A 22,352-nucleotide genomic window follows, 5' to 3' on the forward strand; every position below is an offset into this window, starting at 1 on the left:
GAGTAGCAGCTGAAAGGTAAAATACTGGAACAATCAGCTTTTCTTAGGAGGGCCTCCCAAGCTTTACTGAAAAGTCAGTTTTGATGTGTTTATGTTATTGAGGAAGTCTTTAACAGTATTAGCACTTTATGCATGTTTATTTGTGAGTTGTAGAGCAACAATGAAGTGATTCCTGTTTCATTCAGCACATTGTGGTGAGCTCTTGTCTTTATATGTGGTGTCTTCCTTACAATGAATGTTTTTATTTTTGTTTTTTAAATGGTTCAGTTTCTTTAAGTGAGGTTTGTTTATGCTGTTTATCATAATTTTTCTTCAGCTGCTAGCATTAAGTTTTTTCTTTCCTTAAAAGCATTTTTTCCTCCCAAAATGTTGTAGGGAAAATATTTAAAATAAATCATTACACTTGATAAGCAATGAATCTTTAGGTGGTTGCTTTGAGTTGTCAGATAAATGGAGGGATAAAAAACAATGATCTTGATGATTTTTGCGTTTTCCCAGTATGGTGATGGACAAATTAATACCTGCAGTAACAGAATTGTAGAACAATTTAGGTTGGAAGGCACCTAATATATTATATTATATACACATAAATGTGTGTGTGTGTATAAATGTATATATATGTGTATAAATATATACGAATATGTTAGGATTCCATCCATTATGCATCTGTTTGTGGACATCTTTGACTAGCCTCATCAGTGTCATGAGATCAGAAGGAATGCTTCATTTCAGAAGCACTTGAAAGATTATCAGTAAAATATTGGATGGGTTGCACAGCACTTCATTGTAGATGTTCTGACAAGAATGATGTTTACAAAAGTTGATTGTAAATTGATTTCTGATTTAACAGGCATTGGTAGCTGGAGAGAGACAGCATCAACTTATCTGTTTTGGCTATAATCAGAAAAATGGCCCATTAGTGGTCATGTGGCTAAATAAAGTGCAGACATAAAAACCTTCTGCAGCAAATTTTGCTTTCATACATTTTGATTAAAATCCAAATTTTTTCATAGGTTGTGTAGATACATATAACCTTCCACTTTTTCGTCTTTATCCAGAACATCTGATGCCTACTTTTGGATAGACAAGGTATCAGATATTTGTTTGAGAATGAGCAGATCTAAAATATAAAAATTATGGTATGGTGAGGATGTTTACAAAGCACTGAATTATTATCTCATTTAAATACTAATTCTATCTTGAAGTATCTCTCATCAACATAATTTATGAACAAAAGTACTACTGTAAGGAGTCACTCAAGCTATGCTAATTATTGCTATCATTTGCCAGAATTTATGCTAGAGAGCTGGATAAATTTGGTTAAAGGATTATGAAGGAAAGCCACAGGTTCATTAAAGAAAAAGGCACCCATTAACTATTATTTTAAAAGACGGCAGGTAGGACGAGGATCATCCAGTGAACTACCCCTGAAAACTCCCATTTTGACTTTGGTTCTGAAAGATGAACTCTGCAGACCTTGCTAAGGCTTACTGTTTTGAAGGCGATGTTATGAAAACACTGCCTCTTGTATAAGTAGAAACTGAAAAGAAAATGGTGCTTTAAAAGGATTTCCCCTATTTACCCACTGTCAAAACTAAAGAACCGCTGCCATGCAGGACTGACTGAAAGGCTTATACTCTGCCCTGCTCCAGATAACATTCAACACATTTAGAAAAGTTGAATGCTGAAGTGACGTTCTTGCAAAATGTTGTAGTGACTACGCATGCTAATTTAGGCCCCCTAGTAAAACAGGTGGCCGTGTTAGAGCAGGTCRTTAGTGAAGGCTGGAGCAAGTGAAAGAAGCACGAAAGAAAATAGCTGACTGCTGGCAAAGGTTGAGAAACGCAGACTAATCGTCTTTCACGGAAATCCATTTGCCTTAAAAACGTTTGTATGTTCTGAGTAGGGCTGGGGCAGAGGCGAAGCCCAGTGGGTCTGAAGACTGAAAATTTGATTAAATCAGTCAGTTAAAACTAAGGCACTCAAAATAAGCAGGGGATCATCTAGTATGTGCTGTGAACAGAGCTGTGAGACTGAGGTAGTTTGACATGTATTATAGGAAAATAACTCTTGTTTTTGAGAGAGTTGGCCCTCAGAGAGGCACTGATCCTTTCAATGGGGAATATGTGCAGTGTGATGCAGAAAACCTATCTGCTTGGCTTTTTTTGTTGTTGTTTTTGTGACGTTAAAAAAGATATTAATTCAATTGTGCCCATTGTCACAATTCCAATGTTCTAGGAGTATTCTGTTAATTTATGTCCCAGGGTAGTATGAGATTGGCACTTGGATACTCTGAAGCCAAGTAAATTTTACATGTATCTTTTACTGGTGGTTTTCTACTGGCCTCTTCTTTGGTACTCATTTTGTATGTATTTATGCTCAAAGGTTGTCATAATTATTTTTTTTTAATCAACATGAGTTTATAATGCTGTATTAACAGCTGTACAAACAGAATTGATATTGTGGCATCCAGTTTTAATTTCAGTGATCAGTTTAGAAAAAAAGCCAGTGTAGAAAGGTTGTATCTTGTGACCTCCCCTTCCCCCCCATTCTTCTCTGACTGAGATTTTGGCATCTTGGATGTACTAGTTGCTGCCTGAATTCACATAGTGAATGGCTTTTCACTGCCTAAATGACTAGGGAAATAAACGTACTGTTATTCTCTGCTGCGCCTGCTATTCAGAAAACATTGTGTTAGTGTATTAATAGCAACAGGAGCATTAAGAAAAGCTCTGGTCAGTTCCTCAACATGTAAGGAAAGCTGTTGATCTCATGAGCATTGCAATGAGTAAATATTTTTGCCATCATCTTGCATAAGCAGGCTGCGGTAGCAGGGACCAAATGAAATAGGCTGGATGAAATTCTGATGGATTGCAAAACTGCTCCGACTCCTGTTCCGGTGTAGTTCTCAATTACTTGCTGTCGGACTGGAAGGATGCACTGAATAGAGCTCGTCTGGCTTACTAGTGGAACAGAGTGTGTTTGCTACCTTTGCTGATGCTGCTAAGCTGGGAGGAACTGCAAGTGTGTTGGGAGGACAGGATTTTCATTCAAAACATCCTTGACAAACTGGACGAGTGGTATGACAAAACACAATGAGTTTCTGTAGGGATAAGTGCGAGATGCTGAATGTATGCAGCCACAGTCAACTTCGCAAATACAGAATAGTGAGCAGTATACAAAGGAGCAGTTTTACAGAAATGCAGGTTTAAAAGATTTCAAGCTGGACAGAGGTCATCAATGTCACGTTGTTTGAAAAAACTATGTTCCTTCTACTTACCGCTGAGGGTTGTGCTAACTCAGAGTTTTGTTTCCAGGTTTGGAAACTTCAGAGATACTGATAAATGAAGTGGAGTGAGAAGACAATAGTGGGAATGCAGAGAGGCCTCAAATATGATCTCTGCAAAAAGGTTAAAAGAAGCTGAGTCCTTTAGCACAGAGAATGGAAGACACTTCGAATACTTAAGAAATAAAGGAAAAGGAGACAAATACTTTATTTCTGCTGTAGATAGGAAAAGATGCAATAGGTTACAGTTGCAACAAGTTGTACAGCAGGAGAAAAACCCTTTAAAGATAAAGAATAATTAAACATGGTAATAGATTACCTAGCAGGATTGCTTAATCACCATCATAGGAGTTTAAGAACAGATAAGGCAAATATTTATCAGGATTGATGTAAATGTGTAAATATTTTTTTATCTACCTTGCACTAGACAAGGTAGATGAGGTGTCTACTAAACAACCTCTTGAGATCCTTTTCAGGCTTGTTTGCTCTTCCTGTTTGGTTTTCTGTTTCTCTTTTTTTTGCTGCAGTGGAAAGAAGAAAGTTGTTTTTCTTTTAAAAAGAAAAAAGAGGGGCGAGGGCAAAAAGACTTAGAAACATTTTCAGCCTAACCCAGTAGCTAATCTCTTCATTCTTTACACATTCTCTTAACAATATGAAGTGAAAAGGAAGTCCACTTTTGGCACTATCTAAGTGTTCTTCAAGAAGGGAGCGTAAGTATTAAAGACCAATCAATTTTTTTCTTTGCAGGTTACGAGATGACAGAATTAGAATAGAAAGGATGGAAAACCTCCATTTTGAATACAGCCATGCTTTTCAGCTGATTACTGATTTTTATGCCAGAGAAGTGCCTGAGATTACAGGTATGTCATTCAGAATATCTTTGAAATTTGCATCCAATTAGCTTTTACATAGATAAGAAACGGGTCATTTTGTACATATTTCTTTACAGTTAATAAAATTGTTTGATCTTGCATAAATAATAATTTGTGTCTTGTGCTCAACTTTGTGTCCACCAGGACCCTGAGGTCCTTTTCTGCAAAGTTACTTTCCAACTGGACAGCCTCCAGCCTGTACTGGTACCTGAGGTTATTCCTTCCAGGTGCAGGACTTTGCATTTCCTTATGTTGAACTTCATGAGATTCCTTTCAGCCTGTTTCTCCAGCCTGTTGAGGTCCCTCTGAATGGCAGCACAACCATCAGGTGTATCAGCCAYTCCYCCCAAYTTTGTRYCATCTGCAAACTTGCTCAGGGTGCATTTGGTCCCATCATCCAGGTCATTAATGAAGATGTTAAACAGTAATGGCCACAGTATCCACCCCTGTGGGACGCCACTAATGACTGGCTTCCAGCTGGGCTTGGAACCACCATCACAGTACCATGAACCCAGCAGTTCAGCAAGTTTTCAGTCCACTTCCACCTCACTGTCCACTTATCTAGCCTGCCCTTCCTGAGCTTGCCTATGAGGATGTTATGGAAGATAGTGTCAAAAGCCTTGCTAAAGTCAAGATAAACAGCATCTGCTGCTCTCTACTCATCCATTCTGCTAGTCATTTCACTGTAGAAGGCTTTCAGGTTGGTCAGGCATGATTTCCCCTTCATAAATCCATGCTGACTATTCCCAATCACCTTCTTGTTCTTTGCATGCCTAGAAATGGTTTCCAGGATTATTGCTCTGTCACTGACCCAGGGATTGARGTGAGGCTGACTGGTCTGTAGTTCCCCAAATTCTCCTCCTTGCTTTTCTTGAAGATAGGGGTGATGGTTTTTTTTCTTCCGGTCTTCAGGAACCTCCCCCTATTGCCATGACCTTTTGAAGATGATTGAGAGTGGCCTGGCAATGACATCAGCCCTCTCCCTCAGCACTCGCTGGTGCATCCCATCAGGTCCCATGGACTTGTGTGTGTCCAAATTGTTTATGTGTTCCCTAACTTGATCCTTCTCTTTTGAGGAGGAGACTTCCTTGCTCCAGGCTTTCCTACTGGTCTCAGGAGCCTGGGATTGCTGAAGGCAAATCTTAACAGTAAAGACTGCATTGAAGAAGGCGTTGAGTACCTCTGCCTTTTCCATGTCTTTTGTCACCAGGTCCCCCCATTCATCAGCAGGCGCACATTTTCCCTTGTCTTTCTTTCACTGCTGATACATCTGTAGAAGCCCTTCTTGTTGCCCTTTACATCACTTGCCAGGCTCAACTCCAGATGAGCTTTAGCTTTCCTAACCCTCTGCCTGCATGCTCAGACAGTGTCTCTGAATTCTTCCTGGTTCACCTGTCCTTGCTTCTACCTCTTGTACACTTCTTTTTTTGTTTGACTTTAGTCAGGAGCTCCTTGTTCATCCATGCAGGCCTCCTGCCACCTTTGCTTAATTTTCTGCACATTGGGGCCGTTTTTGAGTTTGGAGAAGTTGATCCTTGAAAATCAATATTATTTAGAAAGAAATGAATACAGGGCTAGCATCCCTTATTTTCCCACATCTTGAAGGTGTATATTTAGACAAATTTAAATTCACACATTGTATTTGCAAGTGAGGGAAATTATGCAACATCTGAAATGTTTCTTCAAGTTCCTGTATGAGTTAACACTCTAAGAATAAAAGAACAGCTTTAAAAAGTGTTTCTATGTTTGGCCCAGTTTATTTTGTTTTGGGGAGGGCTAGTTTTTATTTTTTTGCAGTAAGGTTTGACAAAACTTTTAAGTTTAACCCCCCTCCCCCACCCTTTTAAGTTAAGTTATCATGGAGTGAATTTTCCTATTGTTGCAGCTGAAACAGGGACAGTATTAGAGTAGTGAAGAGAAATACTATCAAATCTAAATAGCTGTTTTATAAAGATGGGAAGATATTCTGCAGTCTGACTGAGGTAGCTAAATCATCAGTACATGTGCTAAGGCCTGTTTGTTCCTCTTAACTAACATAGATGTTGCCAGCAATAATGGAGATTTCAGAATCCAGTTCTTAGTTTGTATGTTTAGAAATTACTTATGCCAAAAATCAGTCACCTTTATGAGGAAAAGCCTGTGGAGTACAATATTTTATATTTCATAATGTTTTTGCATTATTGTAATGATCTACAGTCTTTGGATCCATAAATGTTACTTTAGAAGCTCACTTTTTGTTGATTTATAGACAGCAAAACACTGTACACATAATAATAGATCTGATTTCTATTTGATTGAATTGAAAAATAGATTGTGTTGTTTCTAAAGTGTAGAAGTAGTAAACAGTGATTTTAAAAAGGAAATAATTTTTTTTTTTAGGTCCTCAAAAACTGTCTGTAATACTAAGCTTGRATAAGCCTGTTATTTGCTCTCTGGCAGCAATAATTGCATACCTCAAAGAATTTAATTTGGAAAAGATGCTTTACAATCCAAGGTAAGTTGCCTTACATAAATCTCAAATGCAAAACACCAATAACCAGGGACATCTTGTTAATTCAGCAGACAACTTCCTTTCGATGAAATGAGCCCACCTGCTGAAGTGATACACATAGTCTTTGTAAAAATGGTATTTTACATTTAAGCTCATAATGAGAACCAAAAGAATCAAATGCTTTTTTCTTTAAGTGATGTTTAGTGAAAATCTTTAGAATGTTTGTTCTTCTGATCTTTACTATCAGTAATATAAATGAACTTGCACTACTGCCAAGGGTTATTAAAAACAAAGTGCAAAAACTTATAGATTCTAGGAAGGGATTTTTTTTTTAAAGTTTGTTAATAAATCCCAGTCATCATATCTTAACCTCAGCTTCTGTTTCATTTTGTGACCAAAATTTGGGGCAGTTGCTTTTTAAAGATTTTTATGCTGTAGTTTAGCTTTGCAGGTGTTATTTTATTTTGCTGCAGAGGTGTGTTAATCATTTTCTGTAGCTCTGGAAGCATGTATAAATGCTAATGTGTTGTAATGTTCAGACAGTACTCAGCAGGTCTGTTTGAGTCAGTGAATCGAGTTACCAATTAAAAAGAAAATAGATCTGTGTAACATTCTAGCCCTTAGAAAAATTCCTTGGGTTGGTTCAGTGGTACCTAGGGATGGGGGAACAATTAATAAAAAAGATTGTGGAAAGGCCTTCACTACTGGTATACCTGAAAAACATGTAGCCATGGAAAAAACCTGTCTTCCCTGAAGTAATCTGAACTCTCGGGGTTATTAGATGTGTGCAGATGGGTACTAAAAATTCCTAATGGGATTATGCAGATGTGTTCAAAGAAAATGGAAAGATATAACCACTCAAACATTTTTTTTAAATCATTCTGCACAGTTATAAAGGATGGTTATCCTGCTTGGCATAGGTTTAAAAACGCCATTAGGGTTTGTTAAATGCTTTATTATACTCAGCTTTATTTGTAATGGGTCCTGTGCAAAATACTCTCTTGGCTGTCTCAGTATTCCTCTGTCCTGTGGGCAGGTAGGCTTTAATAAAGCAAGCCTGACTGCTAACTAGAAACCTACAAATATTTAGTGTCAGTTGTAGATAATCCGTATGTTAAATGAGATTCTTACAGTATCAAACCTCATTTTGATGGGCTCCTACATTAAGAGTGCTGTTCGGGGTTTTGTTTGTTTGTTTGTTTGTTTTTTAATGCAACTGCATTAAAAAGTGACTGCAGATGTCAACCTTAAACTCTTTTCAAATATCTGCTGAAATATTTAAAAATTACAACATATACACCTCGGTTTTCTGGATTTTTTGAATGGCTTTTCTCCCCCAATTCTCCTTTTATTTATTTATTTCCCCCCCACACCCCCCACAATCCAAATATCATTAAAATGTTAACATAAACTTCACTGGGCTCATAGGTCCTTTGAGAGGAAAAAATCCTGTGGCATCTTTTAAGCCTCCCGCTCTACTGTCCCTCAAGGAGCACTCTAATCTGTGGTCTTCCAGCACTGTGGTCTTCCAGCTCATCCTCTTACAAGTGTTATGGAAAATACTTGGTGGAGAGGTGGGAGCTGTGTCTGGAGAAATCTTGTTGTGAGAGCTTCTGAAGAAGAAAGTGAACTCCAAAGCAAAGTCCCTTCCATGGCTGCACTTATAGATCACTGTTGTGACAGTATCTTATGTGCAGTCACACATTAAGAAGGTGTTCTTTCAGGTGGGGGGAAAATACAAAATTATTGTTTCATGTAGAAGTAATCCAGTAGCAGATGAGCAACATCGTTACATGAGGGCTTATATAACAGCTGACACTTGTAATAGGTGCAGCCTAAAATCAAGTACTCTTACAGACTGGGAAGGAAAAGCACTAAATCTTATAGTTGACATTTGCCTGCTAGAGGTTGCTCTAATAGACTTGATGTGAATGTATGAGCAAGAAGAGCATCCGAGTGGAGGGGCAATGAACTTTTTGATATTCTGGTTATATGCTATAAAGAAATAAGATATATATACTTTGAGGCAACTTAGCTCCTGCACTTAGAAACTTGAATTCTACTATATTTATTTCTGGAGCCTTTACTGCTTTGGCTCTCTGATAGGTTCTTGAATTCTACTTGCAGTTTTTAGTGTGTCGCATATATGAAAATACTGGGCCAAACTCAACTTCAATACTTTTTCTAATGTCAATGAAATATTATATAAGTCCTGAAAAGGGAAAGCCTTTTAAGCAAAGGGTATCAGATTCGAGGATTCTCTGTGATTCTGCAGGAAATATAAGAGAAACACTTCCATTGTACTGACATGCAACTCAAGCCTGGACTACTTAGACACTGGTAAATGTCTTTCATACCTAAAGTTAGTGCTTCTGAGAAATGAAGGGAGACATATTTTTACTCCTTATAGCTAAATGTAGATTCCTGCAACTCTTGTCTAAATACATGATTTTGTTCTGTGGTTCATTCACCCTTAGAAGTCTGTAAGACATGGACTCTAGAGGTCTGTGAAAGGTAATTGAGCAAAGAAAATCTGCTGCTTAGTAGGCTCTCATTAGAGTGCCCTGCAGCTTCACTGGAAAGTTTTTCAGAGATTTACAAAATTAAAATAGTTGAAAACTACTGTTCTGAATAATTTGCATTCATTTAGGATGAGTTGGTGACTATGAAATTATATATAAAATCTCTGGTGGAATGAATAGTGAGTAAATGAAAAATGCTCTCCACTGTAAGCCTCTTAGGATGCAGAATGACCAAGAAGATAGTTTTGCAGGTAACATGTAAGAATCAAAGTTTGAGGATGCAGCTTGCTGTCCTAAAGCAATCATAATAACCTTTTAATACTCAAGTATGGTTCTACCATATGAAAAATTATTTTAGGAGCAGGAACCACTTTCTCATGGGTATTCCCCAAATGTCTCCTAAATCTTACTAGAAACTTGTATTTCTTTTTGTTTCCTCTTTCATTTTCTCAGCCCAGATGGCAGGATCCTACCTTGGCTTACTCTTCAGTGGTGGAATTACCAGCTGGTTCCATCACTCCTGTTTTGTGCTGTTTAAGTACTTGAGAGAGTTGTAAGTCTGTTCTTTGCAGCTCAGGCCACACCTTTGTTATCTATAAAAGGAATTATTGCCTTGTGTTCTGGATGAAGTGATTCTGAAGGGTCGTTTTCACTAATGCGGAGGATACCTGATAGCAGCACATCAGAATTTCTTGAAAGGATTTTTGCTGATACCCTTGCTGCAAAACCAACACTGACTTAATACTTGTTTTGAGGCTTCTTCTCATGCTATTTCAGTCCCTAAATTCCCTACGAAAAGTCTTTCTTTCACATTTTTATCAAGTTCTGACCCAAGCTGAAGGAAGATGAAGGTGTGGGAAGCAAAACAAGTTCTGTGCTATGACATCTAGAATTGTTGGCTAGGCATATTCTGCAGTTGATCTTGGCTGCTATTCACGTGCTCTTAGCTCTTGATTACTAGGGTTAATAGCAAAGTGGAGTAAGTCAGAGAAAGCAAACATCTGGATAATTTAAAGCATACATAATTTATGTTGTGAGAACAACCTTAGCATATTTGCTTTTGAAAGACTAGTAAACAGATCTTGCTGTGGAGCAGAGGTAGTTGTCTTTAAATGCCATCAGAGAGCAAGCTTGCTGTGAATGGAGCATGTTCTGGGCTAAATGCTCTGAAGCACTGGGCCTCAGCCAGGTGAAGAGTGCAAAGACAGGAGCCAGTAAATCCATGATCTTGAAACTTGCTCATGGATAATTGAGAGTTGATAGAAACAGCCAAAAGCATCTTTTTTGCTTTTAGGAAGAAGTAAAAAAGACATAGTTCTGACCCGACTGGGTTTAAGAGATGACAGAATTGAGTAGTGGCAAATCAAAAATGCAGCAGCTGAGGAAACTCTGAGTTAGGTAAGTCCTAGAGGTTAAAGAGGTGCTTTGGCAGGGTAGGTAGGATTCAGTGTTGCTTATAGGGATTCAGAGCCAAGCAGAAATCGTTCCTATTTAGTCTTTGCCAGTACTAGCAGCTGTGACTGAAGATAATAAAAGAGAATATTGTTTTGTTGCTCATAATATTGTGTACTTTGGAAAGCGCTGCTGCTTTTGCCTCTAAGGTTTTGTTTTGCGGTCAGCTTTGCTGATTGTTGGGATGGCACACTAGAGCAGAATAATGCTGTCTATGGGATACTGTTCTGAGTCAGCCGTGCTTTCAAACTGCTCCAGAACTTCTTGAGGGCACTCAGTTAAACTTACTTTTGTCTTTAATTTCTGCAGAAAATTTGGCCCATTATTCAGGAACAAAATTACTAGCAGGTCCGAACAGGTGCATGCAACATGAACATGTAACATTAGTCTCTGGATATTTCATGTTTCTGTAAGTTTTAGTGCTTTTTTTTTTTTTTTTAATGTAGTAATAATGCAGCTGTGTGCCTAACAAAAATTTGAGCAGCCCTGCCTCAGAGACCTTACAGTCCAGTGCACTGATTTATTTATTTATTTTTATTTTTTGAAAAATCAAGAAAACAGTTTTAACTCCTACCCAGCAAGTCATTTTTTTCAGGCTAAGACAACTAAAGAAAGTGTGTCCTAGATTTTGTGCAAAGAGGAGTCAGCAGTATGATTAACCTAGACAATCATGACTTCATTAGTCAGAATCATTCAGTTAGTATCTTGTACTTCCCTTTCCTGTCCCAACTACCACATGTGTATGTCTGACGCTGAGATAATTTTCACATCTAATACCATTGTTTTATTAAGCTTGGTTATATTCTGTGTTTTGCTCTAGCTATATGTATATGTGGAAATCACAGCTTTTGCTGAGCTGATCTTTTCCAGTTCTGTTAGCTAATGTCAAAAAGGCAAGTCATTTTGGTCATGGTTATGTCACAGTAAAGATAAGAGGAAATAGTTTAAATAGAGTATATTTTTATTTTCCTCAATAATTATACTAACAGACAGTTTAAATTATTATTAATTGTAAAATATATGAATATGTATTTTGATATGGTCTTTTGAGTTGTATTAAAATCTGCTTGACTCTCGAAGTGTAAATTCTTAATCCTAGCCCTGCTTCTAATACTGTAAGTACAGTGACCATAACAGAACACTAGCAAAAGTGTGTACTTCTTCAGTTGCTTCATAAACTGAAGAAGGGATGCTTCCTTAACCATTTAGTGGGTCAGGATTAGAAGATGAGAGGAGAGCTGGATTTCGTTCTGAGCTTTGTCAGAGTCATTGTAGAAAGTTGGGCAAGTGATTCTTCAAATCTCATTTTCCCAAACAGTAAAATAAAAGATGTTATTAGTGTTCAATTGTTTTATTTATTTGACTAGATTCTAATTTCTTACTTGGTCTCTTTTTGGTTCATATGGTTGATGAATTCTCTAATGTGAAAGACTGGATAGTGTTTCACTGTTATGTCTGTTCCCATATTTGAAATCTAATATCTGAAATTCTCCCCCCGCCCAGTAATTTCAAACGGTTGTCAAATGAAACTGAATACATGACAATTAATGCGACAACAATGAAAAATCTTGAAATTTTACAGAATCAGGTAAGGACAAGTGTAATGATTTATTAATGCGTACTGATATTTCCAGAGCTGTTTGACATATTGTTCCCAATGAAGTTAATTAAGTTAGCTTGAAAATCTAACTCAGAAAGTTTAAATTATTTTAGATGGGATCGAACTGGAGGAGGAGTGCTTTTTCAGATGCATAAATGACAGTTAATCTCTACTGAATTTTAGTATGAATTAGGAGCCTTACTGTACTTTGACTAGCAAAGAGCTTTCCTATAATTTGAAAGTTCTTGAGCAACTGCAGTCAAGTGATCTGACTGCAGTAGGGTTTGTTTTCATTCTGTGCTGCTGGTTTATGCACAGATTTAATTTAACTTTTGGAATTTATTCCAGTTATTTTGTGAAAACATTTTCTGGCTAGAGTAAAAATGTACTCAAGTAGCTTATGACTGCTGAAGATGCTTACATAAGGCATTATTTGTGGAAAAAAGATGAGTAGAGGAACATGTTGTAGTTGCAATATCTTAAAGCCTAAAAAGCATGTTTAAGTGGTATTGCGAAGATCCTATAGATACATGATTGATTGTTCAGTTAAAAATAGCAAGACTATTTTTATTATTTTAGACTGATATGAAAACAAAAGGAAGCCTGCTCTGGGTCTTGGATCATACTAAAACTTCCTTTGGACGTCGGAGACTGAAGAAATGGGTAACCCAGCCTCTTATGAAATCCAGGTGAAATATCTCTTTACCTCATATTAAATAGATATTTTAAAATTATGAAGTTGAATATGGCCAATGTATTTATTTTTCTCTAAGGTTGGAGAACCACAGCAGAGTTTACAGAGGAAATGAAACAGCAGAAGATGTAGTGGTTGTGTGTAAAGGTCTGAAAGAGTTAGACCTCTCTATTTGGCTGCAGAGCATCTAAGGAATTCAGTAACAGTAGTGTTGGAGCAGGTTAGAAATTGCTATGCAGAATCTGATGGGGTACCAGTCTGATCCAGCATCCTCCTCCTGGCAGCGGTTGAGGATGACCTCCTGGTGGCCGGTGTTTTATTCCTGAACTTGCTAGTCAGTGTTTGAGGTCTCTCTTGCTGCAGAAAGATTTACATCCTTAATCTGTTTTATTTTTTGTAATGTAGTTGTGGATGTTTCTATTCTTCCTGTATGCAGCCTGTTACATATGAAAGTTATTTCCTTTTAYTAGTTTTGCAGTGTGCTAATTGTTTGCTCACTCTTGTATTTTGAGCTGTGCTTATTATGTAATGCTTCAGAAATGATTTATTCTGTAATAACTATCATGTTTGTCTTTACTTGTCTCTGGCTTGAAACAGTCTCTGTCTTTTCTGATTTCTCTTTGCAGTCTCTGTTGGAGTCTTGAACTTGAATATGTAATAAATAACAGTATTAGAGTCTGTGTGATGTTTGTGGCCTATATTTTAAGTTTTTGGATCTCTTCCTTCGAATGTGCATTCCCTGAGAACTGTTGATGAAGAATTTACTCAGTTGTTGTGTCGCTCACTTCAGCTGTTTTGTAAAGAAATTCCTCTTGGTTTGGTTAACCAGAATAGTTTGTTCCCCTCTGTTTTGCGTTTGTTTTTGATTTGCTAAAAGGCAGATTTTAGATAAACAGTGAGCTATCCTAATGTTTAGCTTCTTGCTGTTGCTGGTAATCAATGAATATTTCTACAGAAGCATTTTTTGTCTTGACTAATTTTAATATCTTACAGCACTATATTTCTGAACCATGGCTATTTATTTTTTTTATTAGCCTTTTTGTAGGGATCTTTGTCACTAGTGTAAGGAGAAAAAAAAAAAAGCACAAAACTAACTCTTTTGTTCCTCCTATTTTATTGTTGTAGACTACTGGAGTCACCTTTTCCTTGGTAGGAGCTATGGTAGTTAGGAAGTATCAGGGTGCAGCTTCTGGCAGGGATTTAATAGGTAGATTTCAGTCCTTTTTTTTTTTTTTTTTTTTCCTTCTGACAGTAGCTTGTATTGCACAAGATCACTTGAACACTTTTTTACCTACTTTAAACAAATGTTTCCGATGTACCTTTCCCAAATTGTACTAGGCTTTTTGGAAGTTTCTTAGGTGGCCGGATGAAATTTCTGGGCCACTTTGCCTACGTAATTTTGAAACGTTTCTTTTTCAGCAGTTGAGGGACCCTACCGCCTTTTGGGAACTGTTTGTATAAAGTTGTCGGTGGGGGGAGCCAGAGCTCTGGCTCGGGTCGGATACGGGAGCGTGGCGGAGGACAGGGCCTGGAAAAGGAAGAACAGCCTCCAAGCGTTCTGCCAGTGATCGCCGATGTGGTGCCCCAGGTGAAATACAGTTCAACCACAAAACAGACGGAATCCTTATCTGGTCACAGAGGACAGAAAGCTGCTTTTGGGGGACTTCAGGCTTTTTCTCTTAACCAGTAAATTTAATTAAAGTTCTTGGTCTCCACGCAAAGCCAGCTTTAGAAGTTTGCAGTTTTGGCTCCTCCTCTTTCCCCTCTGCTCTTTGTTACCATTAGGGAGTTGATACTCTCCTTTTTGAGCCTTATTTCTCAGTATGGAAGGAAATTCTGTGGTTAAAGATAAAATAATACTCCTTAGTTGGAGCTAAAAAGTACCTTGATTCTGTGTGTTTCTCAATTTCTGACTATAAGTTGTAATTTCATGTGCTTAAGTGCATCAGACATTTGGCAGTATCGTTTCCCGTAATGTGCAGGGATGCAGGTAGGGAGCATTCAGTAATTGCAATTCACCTGTGCCTCCTGGAGTGCCTTTTGCCCTGGCGGTAGCGTTTCTGTAGTGCCGCTGTTCCAGGCAGTGGGCGGATGCATTTCCCTTGGCGTATCAAAAGTGAGAGRGTGTAATTACTGCTTTGTACCTGGTAGTTGAAAATCACTTGGGATGACGACTAGATTTCCAGGGGAGAAACAATAAACCAGGTTCAAGTAAGAGGTAAAATGTGTACAAACGTCTTATTTGGGCAAACTTAAAGATATCCATCAGTGGTCATCAGTGATGTTACATATTTTGAGATTCCAAGAAGAGGTTTTAAACGTTAGGCATGTGCAATTCTGAAAAAATTTGGCTTAACCAAGGGAAGTGCAATATTCTCATTTATTCACCTTGTTACACAAAGATGACAGAGGTAAGAATGTATTAGTCAAGGAGGACTGAGGTTTTTATGAGGAATCAGGAATTTTGTTGTTGTAGTGGTTTGTGTAAACTACGGAAAAGTTATCTTGCCTTGTCTGTCTTGCTTTTGAAATGTGAATTCCATTGAGTTCCTCTTTTGCCTAACTTCTGTAAGGGGAATGGAAAGAAAAAGAGATAGTAAGCTGAGTTGGTTGGAACATTTTTAATTGAATAAAACATGCTGTTTCCTTGTAAGGCCATGGGCTTTCAGCAGGAGGAGGAGAGATGTATATTATTATATTTGATAGCCTAAGGCACTGGTCTCAGGAAACACATATGTGCGCAACATGTAAAAGTTATTTTTTTCTAATGCAAAACTTACATGAATCTCAGAATCTCTGAAGTGACATGAAACAGTCAGGGCTTTTTGGATAGCTACAGGAATAGGGGAAAGAGAAGCCTGTTGTAGGCCTACGATCTGGTTAGCCTGTTTTCATTTGCTTTGTTGTTGTATACAATGCATGTGTTGCTTTATAGCTGCAGTATAGGAAAGTATAAAAAAAGTTGTTCCTCTATACATGGACTGAAGCCTTATCTCTGTAAAATGTGTCTTCTCCTGTCTCTCTGTTATGCCCATGGTTACTCCCTCCCATCCTTGGTTCCTGCATCTCCCCCTCCTGTTCCCTAAGTCAAGTGCCATGGCTGGCTCCAAACCGCAGCTCTGTGGCTTGGCCAGGCAGGAGAGAAAACAGAACAGGTAACTGCTGAACTAATATTGCATCTTCTCCCTCGCTGGGTGTTAATTTGGGTCTGTGTGCCTTGCCCAGCTTTTGATTCTTGCGCAGTTAGTAGAAATTTTGTTTCCTTGTGACCAAAGTAACAGCTTAGTCCACTTGTTAAAGTTGGTTGGAACTGAACAAAGGGTTCAAACTGAAAAATGCCAATGGGTAGCATGATTCCTTGAAGGTTTGTTATTTCCATAATAAACCAGGCTATAAAGCTAATAAAGTTGTGCCTAGGTGCTTAAAGTAGAACTTGAGATAAATGACGGATGCATAATACAAASCACTTTCTAGCCATTATAGGGAGTTTCTGTAGAATTTCATTCCCTTGCAGAGAACTCTGTGGCTCATATGTGTAGAAAGCATTGCATAAGAGTGGGGGGGTTGGGGTTTTTTTTGTTTTTTTATTTGTTTTGTTTTGTTTCCTTGTCTATTCCTGCAAAGTTAGAATATCTCTTGAATATCAGTGGGCAGACATCATGAAGTGGCATTTCTAGTACTGCAGCCAAGGGGAAAGTAGAGACTTTGTTGTTTAAGTGGAAAATAATCTAGAAATTGCTATTGTTTGTCTGTGCTGCGAAAGTGTTTAGTTTACAGGTTGTGGAAATATTCATAGTGCAAAACTTGAAAAGGTAGGGTGGGGTGGGTAGGCAAACAGAAGTGATAAAATGTTTGGCATGTATATGACATGTGAGCACATTAGTTTGCAAAATGCTCTGGTTGCCTCTGGAGCAATATCCAGTTTTTTGAGGGTGTTTATGGTTTGAAGTAGCTTAAACAGACTGAGTGATTCACAGTTGTATTTCTTTAATGTTTTGTTGACTCTCTTAGTTTTTCAGTATATTATATATGTGATGTGTAGAAGTTCATGTAACAAGGCTACTGATAAGCTCAGGGAGTGAGGTATAAAGCTTGCAGATTATGGAGAGCAGAATGTCCTGAATGCTGCATTTGGAAGTGATGCAGCTGTCAGCACTGAAAGCTTGCTCAGAGCTTGGGGAGCTAATAGACTTTGTCCTTGTCAGCCTGTGCTGAAATAGATCTTCTGTCCTAAAATCACCGGTGCGATCACCCCCAATTTAACATCCATGCTTTAGGGATACATGTGTCACTTCTGGTGTAGAGCAAGCCACAGAACACTCTTACTGTGCTGGAGTAAACTTAGAGTACACAGTGTCACAGGACGAGAGAAGAGAGCAAAGGTTTCACCAATGTTTTGGGCCTTTGCCATCACGGGGAATTTGTTAGATGAAAGTGAGCAGTGCCCACTGCAGCGGGAGGTCCAAGGTCCCTGTCCCCGCTTTCTGTGCGTGATCCCGAGCCTGCAGGGAAGGAGTAGCGAGAGCACGTAGCTCAGTGCTTTCCTGCGCCTGCTAAGCATCCCGGCATCCTGCCTGCTCTCTCTGCCGCAGGGGGAAAAAGCCTGGGGGGGATAGAAGCAGCTCTCCTGATTCCTGCAGGCTGAAGCATGGAATTCATTTGCTAAATAGTATTCTAGAACACATCAAATACATGCTGATCCAGCCTCTATTTTTGGGTGCCCCAAGGGGATATCAACAAATCAAACGCTTGCAGCCTCTTTATGATGAGCTTGCATTTCTAGCCCAGATTCACCCTGTCTTGTCAATGTATTCCTGCTTTATTGGGGCACAATTCCATATTCTTGTCTCCAAGACCCACTGGTTGTGAGAGGTTATTATAGGACTTCAGTGGTTGGAAACCTTCATGTAATTTCTTGCCTGTATTTGTTTGCAATCAATTTTTTTTTTTTTTTTTTTTTTTTTTAGTTAAAGCTGATGTTTATATCTCAAGGAGGGGAAAATAATTGTATATATTTAGAGAGTTGACAAACAACCTTTTAACCTTTTTCTCTAGGCTAGACAAACCAAATTCTTAATTACCTTTCAAAAAAAGATTTCAATTTTCTTGATGATTCTAGCAGCCTTTGTAGTGCCCTATGTTTTCCAGTTTAAATTTCTTTTTTTGAACGTGACCAGAGCTGCACATGATGCTTTTACTGAGGTTGAATCAGTGCCTTGTAGGATGRTACTAATAATTTCTTTCTATTAGTCTGAATATACTTTGCCTGCAAGAGCATAGAATGACCACAGCTTTAGCAAATTCAGTACTGTAGACAGTTCCTGCCCTACCACTAAAGGGGAGGAAAAGTGAAATTGGTGTTATTGGTGCAAGATGCTTTTATTTGGAGGAGATGTGCTGTAGAATTGGGAAGAAGAGGTTCCCTTTATAAGGAACTTCAGAAATTATGCATCTTTCCTAATATAAGAATAGAGTGATCTAATTCCTCTCATTTTGAATATAGAGTCCCATTTTATATATACTTCTATACACAAAGTAGAGTCCTAAAGGAAAGTCTTTGAAGTTTGACTTTGTCCTTGTTTCCATAACTAAAAGACAGTAAAGACAGTAAAACAAGCTACCTAAGGGTCTTTAAAGGAACCTGTCTTAATTCAGAGCTAAATTGGTTACCATATGATATCATCAGCATCCAGAGCTAGATTAGGATTTTCTTTGCGGAGTTGGTTTAGAAATAAAATCCATCCATCATACGGTAGAATTTGATGGGCTAGTTTTTCCTCCTGGGCATAAAGATTTTACAGCATCAGTGCCAATATAAAATGCACAAATACAGGTTATAACGTATGCTTGAAATCTCAAAATTGTTGTAGTAGAGAAAAAAATTGCAGCATCATCACATGTATTCATTGATTCTGCTAGCTGTGCTTTGGTACCATTGTATGCTGTCTCTAACTCCGTGTAAATGTAGTAATCAGGCATTCATTCATGTAGGCTAAAGTAGCTAACAGTTCCCTTTTTTGGCATAAATGGCAGAAATATATTGTGTGTGAACATAAACAAAAGTGCTTGATTGCCATCTGCGTATTTGAGACATTCTTTTAACAGATGTGAAGACAAAGTTTATAGCACTTGTATATTGCTTTTTGAGATCCATTCATGAATATTGTCTTCTCGTGGCTGCATGTTTATTTAGGGGAAAATTGGACCTCTGTAAAGGGGAAGGAGACATTATGAATTTGAGAGTAAGTTACTCTGTTTCTCCTGTATGTAGAAAAACAAGTGAACAGATCCAGAAGGATGTTAATTTGTTAGGTTTCATTTGGATTTCACCATAGTAATTTTCAGATAATTACACTTGTTTGTTCTTTTTAATTGTTGCAAATGCATATAATTGCATTGGTCACTGCACAGCTTAACAGTTCAAAATTTACCCCATAAAGGTACCTGGATTCTAAAAAGAACCACCTAAGTAGAAAGGCAGAGATACACTGTTCAAAAAGCCCAAACAAACGAAAAAAACAGCTACATATATAGTTTACTGCTTGCTTAGTGGTAATTCCACCATGGCTTTGGTTTTTGATAGCAGTAATTGCTCTTTATGAGCGAGAGTTTGTTTTAAAGCAGAGGGGATAGTATTCCGTCCTCTCTAACATCACAAACTACTAGGAAATTTTGTTCTGTAAACTCTGTTCTGAAGAAAGGTCAAGCAAAAGGCAGAAGGTATGAATGAGAGAAAATACAAAGCAGCGGAAGTCAGTGTAGCCTTGTTGTTGTCCTGTGTTTGAAAGCAGAGAACAGGGCAGATGGGCAAAGTTACTTCCCCTGAATGTGCTTGCAGCAGTTTGCTGTTCAGGGGCTTCCGCAGGCCCAGCTGATGCCCTCGCCTCTCTAGTCTGTGCTGGGTATTTCCAGAGTTTAAGTAATTTGTTTTCTTTGTTTGACGTGATGTATTTAGGGAAGAGGCTGCTAGACTTTGGTCTGGATAACAGGGTTCACAGAAAACTACTTTTGATGTTTTGAACCTTCTTTATATTTTTCAGGAATTAAATTCTTGTGACTGGTAGTTTTATTTATTGTTTTGGTCTCTAAATGGATCTATTAAAATGAGTTTCAATATTTTGCATTCACTGTACTTGATCTATATCCTTGCTACAATGAATGAACCTGTATTTTTAGCATTTAGCATAAGTTAAGAGATTTCTGATAACTTTGTGTTCAAAATATTTAACTTGTATAAAAAGAAAACCTTATAACTGAAAATTTTGTAGTTTCTTGTATTGTAGCTTCATAATCAAACTCACTATAATTTAAAGTTATCACATCTAAAAATGTTATGTTTTCCTCCTTGTGAGAGAGAGCTGGAAGCAGATCTGTTAGGGTTGCTGTTTGCTAGTGTGCCATTTAGTTTAAGACAGTAAGGTGTTAATTCAGTGCAGCACATTCCTTTCTGCTGCCTTCTATTATGTCAAAATAATTTTTGGTTCAGGATTCAAATATTTTCCTATTTGCTGATTTTTCTGTATTTTTTGCATATCTGGCAGTAGAATAAAAGAGGTTGGCATCTCAGGATTTAATTTCAAGTAGTTCCCTTAAACTACTAGAATCTAAAATCTTGTAGTGAGTCAGATTTTGCTTAAATTTGTTAATGTTTAAATACATTGCAAAGTAATTTTGGTATTGTATTAGTGATGCTGCTCTTAGATGGAGAATATTGCAGAGGTCAGAGTGTTTCTTTTAATCGACTGACTTTTCACATTGCTTTATTTCAGAGAAGATTGTTTGGGAACTTGGATAGAATTCGGATTGCTGACACAGTTTATACTGATGGGAAAGAATAGGCTAATATTGAACCTAAATAAAGAATGAGATAGTAACCAGTTTATAAAATGCAAGACACTTTCTTATCATAAACTGATTTTCTTTGTACAGTGTTAGATTCAGATTTTCCAGTGGTAAATTTTTTTTCCAAATGATGCAAAGATTAAAAACCCCAAACTGTACGTCGGATGTGCTGAGTAACTGTGCAGCACAAATTTATTTTGAGGTGTTTTAATGTCTGATCAGTGTAACATATTGGTGCTTGGCAAAGTGTTTATTAGGTTAAATATAAATATTCAAGTTTAAAAGCATACTTTGATATCCATTCTCAGATATTTTTTAACATTTCTCTTCCCTGCCCTTCCTTCTCCATACATATGTAGCTGTACATAGTTCTTCAYAGAACTGTACTTTCTGGCTTTTGAAATAGGTATCCCAGGATGTTTTGTTTACAGGTGGAAAAAATGGGTCATTTGATACTGGATGCTGTTCTCCTGACCTTTTCTTATTTGTTGATTAAAGCAGAAAAACTGTGTGGATGCTTAGTTTTAGATTACTGGAGCTACAGTAACATAGCCATATGTGAGGATAATTAAAGTGCAGATTAAGCTTTGAAGGGAGGAGTTTTTGAATATCTGCATCTATTTTACATATCATTGTTTTCTATTGGTCAAATAGATATAATCATGCTGCTAAATGAAGTGACTGCTTTGAAACATAATTCTGCTGCTTACATGTGCTTTTTATAATAAAAATACAGATTATTTTCTTCTTCAAGCTACATGCGTTTATAATTTAACGCACTATATTGCAGTCTGATAATCTTCTGTGCAGAAGTATATTCCAAGGTCCTAAGTATAGCAGTTTTAAAATTCTCTATTAAAATGGAATTGTGGTTGATGATACATACTGACCTTGTAGAAGTTCAGTATAACAATTTGCTAGCTTGAAAACTGCATACTTCAGAGTATTTGATTTCTTCATCACTGATATTAATCCTTATCAATTTCCTTTCTGTTTTGCAGCTGTAGTTCAGAGAGCCTCACTAATTGATGCACAAAGCTTAAATCTCTGCTGTCTTGAATATGCTGTGTGGATGCCAACAGCTTGCTCTTTGGTTATTTGGTTGCATAACCTTTAGTAACCCTGCCAGCCTACACTAGATACGTGATTGTGGCTCTTAAGGATCGGATTTAAAATGCTGGGATATGTCCTGTGCTGAAAATGGTACCCATGTACCAAGAGCAGTTGCACTGATGGTAGCTCCCTCCTACCACTGCTGTTTGTGGATTGACTGACTGCCCAGAAGAACAAGAGAAATGCTTTATTATGTGATAGTGACATAAGAGGATTGAATGCTGGTCCAGAAGAAGATGGCATTCTTGCCGCTTGACGTGTAACAGAACTGCTAAGCAGAGCCTGCAAAATCTGGTGTTTCTCTATTCTTCTGTGCTGGGAAAAAAACGTCTCTTAGGATAGTGGAATACTTTGGGGCCTGTGGCATGATCTGAGAGTCTGCTATCCGGTTCAGAGGTAACTAATTTACCCAAGTAGCCCAAAGGTAAAGATGGCAGAGAGTTGGTCCCTGATTCATACGGTGGTCATGGAGGAGTGAGA

At 37.8% G+C, this 22,352-nt stretch overlaps 1 protein-coding gene across 11 annotated transcripts in view; it reads left to right on the forward strand.

Annotated features, from left to right (window-relative positions):
* Window positions 1–22,352, forward strand: part of MSH3 (mutS homolog 3) — a 107,768-nt gene that overhangs the window by 25,730 nt on the left and 59,686 nt on the right. For 10 of the 11 annotated variants that reach the window (XR_003256346.1, XM_026083807.1, XM_026083808.1 and 7 more), the window contains 4 exons: window positions 4,034–4,146; window positions 6,538–6,652; window positions 12,127–12,211; window positions 12,803–12,912. Coding sequence is in view for 10 of the 11 variants with exons in the window: in XM_026083807.1 (XP_025939592.1) it covers window positions 4,034–4,146; window positions 6,538–6,652; window positions 12,127–12,211; window positions 12,803–12,912 (423 nt within the window). In the remaining variant the exon portion in view is untranslated. The remainder of the gene's footprint in view (window positions 1–4,033; window positions 4,147–6,537; window positions 6,653–12,126; window positions 12,212–12,802; window positions 12,913–22,352) is intronic. The other variant, XM_026083805.1, reaches the window with a different exon arrangement.

This window comes from Apteryx rowi, unplaced genomic scaffold (assembly GCF_003343035.1).
Source record: "Apteryx rowi isolate R43461 unplaced genomic scaffold, aptRow1 scaffold_616, whole genome shotgun sequence".
NCBI lineage: Eukaryota > Metazoa > Chordata > Aves > Apterygiformes > Apterygidae > Apteryx > Apteryx rowi.